Source organism: Camelina sativa, chromosome 8 (genome assembly GCF_000633955.1).
Source record: "Camelina sativa cultivar DH55 chromosome 8, Cs, whole genome shotgun sequence".
Taxonomy (NCBI): Eukaryota; Viridiplantae; Streptophyta; class Magnoliopsida; order Brassicales; family Brassicaceae; genus Camelina; species Camelina sativa.
Genome location: NC_025692.1, coordinates 26647427 through 26655636, shown reverse-complemented (window position 1 = coordinate 26655636; position 8210 = coordinate 26647427). Strand labels below are relative to the sequence as shown.

Genomic DNA, 8210 nt, shown 5'->3' with positions numbered 1-8210 from the left:
AGTCGCAACCTTATAAAAATGATATTATTAAGAAAAAAAGACTTAACATAGAGCAAGATTTTATATATAAGAGAAATGATTTAGACTATATATAGATTAGTTTGAATTTGCATATATGTGTACGAGTCCATAGAGATGTTAATCATTTACTGTTTACAAAAGATATACTAGTACTGTGTATGTTCTGAAAATGAAAATTTAATTTAATTTGTAGAAAAAACTTATTACAAATAACATAAAACAATAAAGTGCCAAAACTAAGTAACCCTTTATGATTATGACCGTAACAAATAATTTTTCTTTACGGTCGGTTTAATTTATATGAATTAAGATTTTAGTTAAATAAATAATACCAAAATATCCATCTAATTATACTGTATGTCAACATAAATTAATATTTTTCAAATAACAATAGCATAAAAAGTATAATTAAGGATACTTTTCCTTATCTTATATCTTCCCCCAAGTTTTAAACACACCATAGATGTACACATGCACGTGTGTCTATGTAACTGCGAGAAAGGAAGAGACTGGCCTTTTCGAAGAAAATATTATTTATTTTAAAACATCACTTTCCCTTTGAAAATAATTCACATATCAACTAAGGGTAGATCTCTATAAGAACATCTCCCAGATCTCTCAACCTTTTTTAATACAAAGAAAAAACTTTATTCCTGTAATAGTTTTTTCTTTTCTTTTGTTTATAATAACAAATCCTCTTTCAATATAATCTTTCTATATGCTTATACTTTCGTGCCTTGAAATTTTCTTCCTCATCTTCTTTGGTCTTTTCTTGTCATTTGGCATAACCAAAGAGTCAAGCACATTCAAACATTCTCAAGCCCTAAAACCCAAAAAAAACTTATATGCTCTTGTTCTTGTTCTTCTTCTCCTCTCTACAAATTAAACCCTAATTAACTATCTCTTTTGTTTGTATACTGTTCTAAAGCTCCTGATCATCTTCTTGTTTTCTTGCGAGATTTTTACAAAAAAACAAAACCCAGCTGTTCTTGTTCTTGTTCTCTAGCTCTCTTTTAAATCAAAATAGATATGCAGATGATTCCAGGAGATCCATTTTCTATTTCATCTTCCATGGGAGGGTTTGTTCATCAAGAGACACACCTTCATCATCTTCAGCAGCAGATCCCTGACCTTAACCCTAATTCTAACCCTAACCCTAATGCTAAACCAAACTCTTCATCCGCCAAGAAGAAGAGAAATCAACCTGGCACTCCAGGTAACTCCTTCCACACCATGATATACCCACATGTATATACATATATAGAAATATATTGGTTTGTATTAATTTCTACATATCTAACACAGATACTTAAAAATTATTAAGCATAAAATAAAGCTCCATATTTTTGTATAATCTGCTTTCTAATGAAAATAACATTTAGCCACAAAAAATGCATATATATTATTTGCTGAAACAATCACAAACTCAATATTCATATAGGCACATACATCTGTCTATATATTGCTTGTATGCATATGTTCTCTTATTGTATCCGTGTTGTCATGTTACATATTTTTTTTTTAATAATCCGTTCAACATCTTTGGAGTCATTAGAACAAAATGTGCGTTGATATATGATAATACCTCATATTTATACATATCTATGGACAGATCCAGATGCTGATGTCATCGCTCTATCGCCAACAACACTCATGGCAACAAACAGATTCGTATGCGAGATCTGCAACAAAGGGTTTCAAAGGGACCAGAACTTACAACTCCATCGCCGTGGCCACAACCTTCCATGGAAGCTGAAGCAACGGTCCAAACAAGAGGTGATAAAGAAGAAAGTATACATATGTCCTATCAAGACTTGTGTACACCATGATGCTTCCAGGGCCCTTGGAGACCTCACAGGGATCAAGAAACACTATAGCCGCAAACACGGCGAAAAGAAGTGGAAGTGTGAAAAGTGTTCTAAGAAATACGCTGTTCAGTCTGATTGGAAGGCACATGCAAAAACTTGTGGCACTCGCGAGTATAAATGTGACTGTGGCACGTTGTTCTCCAGGTAATAATTACTTACGTACGAGATTAATATTTCGTATTGGTTAATGTATAAGTTGGGTTTGTGCTATCTGAAGTACTAGAACTTGGTAATATATATCTCTAATAGCAATATCCGATGAAAAGAAGGCAAATAATTCATGTGAGTGTTAGAGCTCAAAAAAATTGTGTAACAAAGTCTAATAGATATAGGTGTCTGTATATATATATATATATATATATCTTAGTGTCGGCATGAGTATGTGTGCAATGTCTTGTGATTAGATATATCTGTTGAGAACTTGGATTAGAGCAGAACATTAATTGAAGACTTTCTGAATTTTGGGGAGCATTTATTTTTATTTATATGTTGAAGATTTCGAAAGAAAAGCTGCAACTTTATGAGTATGATAATCGATGAGATTCATGAGCATCTATGAATTATTTTGTGTGTTTGTATGTGTACATGTCTATTTGGCTTCATTCTTTTCTTCTATTCACACGATATGGCAAGAAACTTGCTATATATATATATATATATATATATCTATGCCAACAACCACATGCATATATACATTTATAGATGATATATACATATATGTGATATATAGTATAAGTTTTATGTTTGTTTCTGTCTTCATGTCGTGAGTTTGCATAGGAGAAATAAATGCTTACCCTGGCCAAGAATGTTTCTTTTGCTAATGATTTCAAATTCAATGCTCTTTTTAATAATCAATGCCCTTGTCTCACTACTTAAATTATATAGACTTTTTTTTATTATTCATCTCGTTAACTTCAATTTTTGAGCAAAATCTGAAACATTTTTTTTAATAATTAATCGATCTATTATTATAGGAAAGATAGTTTCATCACACATAGAGCGTTCTGCGACGCATTGACTGAAGAAGGTGCAAGGATGAGCTCACTAAGTAATAACAATACGGTGACCTCTGCAACTAATCTGAATTTTGGAAGCGATTCAAATGTTATGAATAATCCAAATCTTCCACATGGATTTGTTCATCGAGGAGTTCATCATTCCGACATTAATGCTGCCATCTCTCAATTCGGTTTAGGGTTTGGCCATGACCTAAGTGCAATGCATGCGCAAGGTATATATATCACATCAAACATATCTTTCTAAATAGTTATTTCATATATATGATACTATGATAGATCAGTTTTTCAATTTGATGAATATGTTATAATACTATTATCATTTATATAATTATATTCCGTTAGGTCTATCAGAGATGGTTCAAATGGCCTCCACAGGCAACCACCACCTCTTCCCGTCATCATCATCATCCCTCCCCGATTTCTCCGGCCACCACCTCAACCAACAATTCCAGATTCCAACGACCTCCACAAACCCTAATCTCACCTTATCATCATCCTCAACTTCACAACAAACCTCAGCTTCATTACCATCACTACAACAACAACACCAAACCGGAAAAGACTCATCTTTCTCACCACTCTTCTCCTCTTCCTCGGAAAACAAACAAAACAAGCCTCTCTCTCCAATGTCTGCCACAGCCCTCCTACAAAAGGCTGCACAAATGGGCTCTACTAGAAGCAATTCCTCCACCGCTCCGTCCTTTTTCGCCGGCCCAACAATGACTTCATCCTCAGCCACCGCTTCTCCTCCTCCTCCTAGATCGTCTTCTCCAATGATGATCCAACAACAACTCAACAACAACTTCAACACCATCGTCTCAAGAGAGAGTCACAATCTTGCTCCTCCTCCGCTTAGTGGTGTAACCACTAATAGTGGGGATAATAATCCTTTACAATCGAACCGGTCGGGTCTAAATCCGGTTCAACAGATGGGTCTAACCCGGGATTTTCTAGGAGTGAGCAACGAACATCACCCTCACCAAACAGGCCGTCGTCCGTTTTTGCCTCAAGAACTCGCAAGGTTTGCTCCATTGGGTTGATTGTGAGTTGCAATAAATTACGTTGTATTATATTTGGATCGGATCAATCGAAATATGGGGGAGCAAGATTTTGGGTTTAATTAGGATTGGAAGTTCCTTTGAGGAGACAAGTCTAATAAGAATCGTACCCCCCTTGTGAAGCGGTCGGAATGTGGGGACAAAGGTTGACAAGACATCATCATATCAATTTTTACATTGAATCTTATGTACTTTTACTATGTTTATGGTTATCGCCATCATATATACCATGACATGCATGATGCATGGATATATGTATTTCCAATGTTGTCGTTTTGTAAATGTTATTTTCTTTTCATTATGTAATGAGATATTAAAAAATATGATCGGTATAATCCTCACGAGGCTTTTCCAAGTTTGTTCATCTAGAAACTGTTTACGTCGTTCATGTGATATTTTGATATGTTCTATCCCAATCGCAAGAATGTTGGGTCGGAACTCGCTTGGAAATCATTGGATTAATCATTTATGATATTTTTGTGTAGAAATAATATAATGGCATATATACATACTGGTCACTACTCTTGATTCGAAATTTAGATTTTTTTTTTTTTGGCAAACGATTCGAAATTTAGATAAGTTGACAATATCCTACAAAATGTTCTCCAAGACAACCCAAAGTCGTTTCAAAAGTTTTCAGTCAAAAAGCAAACACAATATTTTACGTCAACAGAAATTTTCTTTAGTAAAAAACAAAACTCTTATATGTACTATAATTTTATTTTTAAAACCAGTTGAAACTGAACGACCTTGTTGAACTTTCCTTTTCAATAGGTACTTGATCCAAACTCGAGTTCTAGAGATGTGTGTCATGTCAATGTACCTTTGGGTTCTGCATAAAATGAAAATAATTTAATTTTCACTTTTCAGTAGATTAATAGGCCTTGTCTTTATTTTGACTTATTCTATAAACTCCATACATTAGTTATTTACTACTACTATAATTTAATAGCTAGTATTATTGTACATAGAAAATATGAATTATGTCGTCTTGTGGATCCATGTATTATTCCTTTTTCATTGTCAAACACTATAACTCTAAGATTATCTATTATAAGTGCCTCTAACTATATGGACAATAAGTTCCTTTTTCATAATATGGTGTTAGTACTAGTAGGTTTCATTTTTTTCCTTCTAATAAATATTCTGTATTTTAGTTTGATACTCGGCATAACTAAAATCACAAAATAGAGAAAATCTAATTTACAAAATAAAATAAAAAATAAAAAAAAATCTTACGTGGCCTTTATCGGTTTAAGTTTGTGCTACTGATCCGTTTAATTACACTTTTTAACATTATGGGCCTATATTGATCTCTTCCAGTTATAGAGGCCACAAATCTAATAGGCCCAAAAGAATCTCAATAATCTTACGTGGCAGTGTAAGAACTTACGTGTAAACAGTTAGTCATACGTGTTTGATTCTCATTGGTAATAAGATGCAAAACTAAAAAAGTGCGTAAAACAAATTCCACGTGGATCATAGTGATTGGATAGAACAACGTGTTGTTACTAGTTTACACTTTGAAGAAACATGCAAAATCAAAAAATCGAAAAAAGGTTTCGAATTCGATCCGAACGAAACACACAAATTCGCGTGGAGCTTTTTGCTTAGAATCGAAGTCTTTCGTTCGTTCGTTCGTCTCTCTTTGATTTCTGAATATTTTTCAAATTCGTGGGGGTGGGTGTAGTGACCTTGGGCCGTTTACAATACAAGACAAGACAAGACAGTGTGTATGTATATGTATTGAAATCGGGAGAATGGATCTGTTCAGAGTTTGGTCAGGGATGGATATCTTAGGTTGGAGAGGAATGGCATACACTGTTCTTCTTCTCAACTTTGTATTTGCTTGCCAACTTCTTTTTCTTCAGCCTCTCGTTTCCACTTTAGGTACCCCTTTTTTTTTTTTTTTTTTTTCCATGTGGCGTGAAAATTCATGTTTGTTGTTTTTAAGTTTAGCTGATTTGGGTAATCTTAGGGTTTAGAAATTTGTACCAAATTGTGAATCGTTTCTTTTATTTTCGGAAATTTGGTTTCTTTGGTGTTGGGTTTGTTGCAATCCCTGTACTGGAATCGAATTTAGGGCTCTGTTTTTGCTAGCTCCCCACATTATGAATTGATCAAATTTGGTTTTACTTATGAATTTAGGGCTTTTTTTGTTTGTACAGATGGTCAATCAGTGGAAGCTGCTGAGTTATATGAGAGGGCTTCACAAAGTATCAAGGTTAAGCGTTACAGTGATGCCCTCGATGATCTGCATGCAGCCATCGAAGCAGACCCTGCTCTTTCTGAAGCTTATTTTAAGCGTGCCTCTGTGCTTCGTCATTTTTGCAGGTATGTAAATTGGCCTAAAAGGTTCCATTGGTTTGGTTTTCACTTGAAAAGATTAGAAGATGTGGCTCTGACTATGATGCTTTTTTTTTTCTTGTGTTATATAGATACGAAGACTCTGAAAATAACTACCAGAAATATCTAGAATTTAAATCAGGAGATTCAAATGCTGAGAAAGAGCTCTCGCAGCTTCATCAAGCTAAGAGTGCTTTGGAGACTGCCTCAACTTTGTATGAATCAAAGGACATTGCGAAAGCTCTTGAATTTGTTGATAAAGTTGTTCTTGTCTTCTCCCCAGCTTGCTCTAAGGTTCTCTTCTTGATGGCTATTTAACATATATATATTTTAGTAGTACCTCCTCTGATCATGCAGTTTCTTATTGTTTACCTCGTTTTTTTTTTCATTTCAGGCAAAGCTTCTCAAAGTCAAGCTCCTTATGGTGTCTAAAGACTACTCTGCTGTAATTTCTGAGACTGGTTATATTCTCAAGGAAGATGAAAATAATCTTGAGGCTTTGCTCCTTCGTGGCCGTGCCTACTACTATTTAGCAGATCATGACATTGCCCAAAGGTTTGTTCTAACTTCATTCAAACCACTTTTTCATTTTGGAGAGAGAGTTTGGCTCCAAAACTGATTTGCGCTTGATTAAACTCTTTGTTTCAGGCATTACCAAAAAGGGCTTCGTCTTGATCCGGAACACAGTGAACTGAAGAAAGCATACTTCGGACTGAAAAAACTGCTCAAGAAAACAAAAAGCGTGAGTCCTGTAAACCTCTTCGTCTTCCCCTAACATTGAGCTTTAGCTGCCAATTTAGTGTGTTGAAAACTTGTGTTCTATTATTGCAGGCAGAAGATAATGCAAACAAAGGAAAGTTGCGAGTTTCAGCAGAGGAGTATAAAGAAGCTATTGCTCTGGACCCTGAACACACGGCAAATAACGTGCATCTCTATCTTGGATTATGCAAGGTCTCAGTCAGGCTCGGCCGTGGAAAAGACGGCTTAAATAGCTGTAATGAAGCACTTAACATCGATGGAGAATTGATTGAAGCTTTACATCAGGTTCAAATCATTAAGTATCATATCATTACACATTCGCAACTTTGCTATCAAACAAACAGGTTTCTGATTACTTACTTCATCAGAGGGGAGAAGCTAAACTGTTGCTTGAAGATTGGGAAGGAGCTGTGGAGGATTTGAAGCAAGCCGCTCAAAACTCTCAGGTTGGTTTAAAGATTAGTTTGTTTATCGTCAGTGTGTTTCTGATACCCTTTTAACGTAACTAAATACGCATCTAACTATATCAGGACATGGAAATTCATGAAGCACTTGGTAGAGCAGAGAAGGCACTAAAGATGAGCAAACGAAAAGATTGGTATAAGATTCTTGGAATTTCCAAAACTGCTTCCATCTCTGAAATCAAACGAGCCTACAAGAAGCTTGCTTTACAGTGGCATCCTGATAAAAACGTAGACAATAGAGAAGAAGCTGAGAACAAGTTCCGAGAAATCGCTGCAGCTTATGAGGTTCAACAAAATGCACAATCCCCTTTCATATTCACTCACACACACAAGCGTTCCTGTGGCTCACTCATTTTTATTGTATATCTAACGTGTGAATTGACCAGATTCTTGGAGATGACGATAAGCGGGCGAGATTTGACAGAGGAGAGGATCTTGAAGATATGGGTGGAGGCGGCGGTGGAGGATTCAATCCGTTTCATGGTGGTGGTGGTGGTGGACAACAGTATACTTTCCATTTTGAGGGCGGTTTTCCCGGCGGTGGTGGTGGTTTTGGCGGTTTCGGTTTCTAACTTGGACATGAAAGTATCATGTAACTTGAGACTGAACTTTCCGAATTATACTCAAAAAACACATTTTCCTTTCTTTCATCAGAAAAGTTTTGTGCAATCTTAA

General features: G+C 35.5%; 2 protein-coding genes across 2 annotated transcripts; both read left to right on the top strand.

The window, feature by feature from the left end:
* Positions 641 to 4301, top strand: LOC104708822 (zinc finger protein JACKDAW-like). The gene is made up of 4 exons (XM_010425452.2): positions 641 to 1237; positions 1634 to 2033; positions 2864 to 3120; positions 3251 to 4301. Exons 1-4 carry the CDS (start codon positions 1051 to 1053, stop codon positions 3946 to 3948), a joined length of 1542 nt encoding a protein of 513 aa, XP_010423754.1. The 5' UTR covers positions 641 to 1050; the 3' UTR covers positions 3949 to 4301.
* Positions 5498 to 8210, top strand: LOC104708821 (dnaJ protein P58IPK homolog). The gene is made up of 9 exons (XM_010425451.2): positions 5498 to 5856; positions 6135 to 6300; positions 6405 to 6606; positions 6707 to 6867; positions 6961 to 7054; positions 7144 to 7356; positions 7440 to 7517; positions 7602 to 7820; positions 7922 to 8210. Exons 1-9 carry the CDS (start codon positions 5727 to 5729, stop codon positions 8105 to 8107), a joined length of 1449 nt encoding a protein of 482 aa, XP_010423753.1. The 5' UTR covers positions 5498 to 5726; the 3' UTR covers positions 8108 to 8210.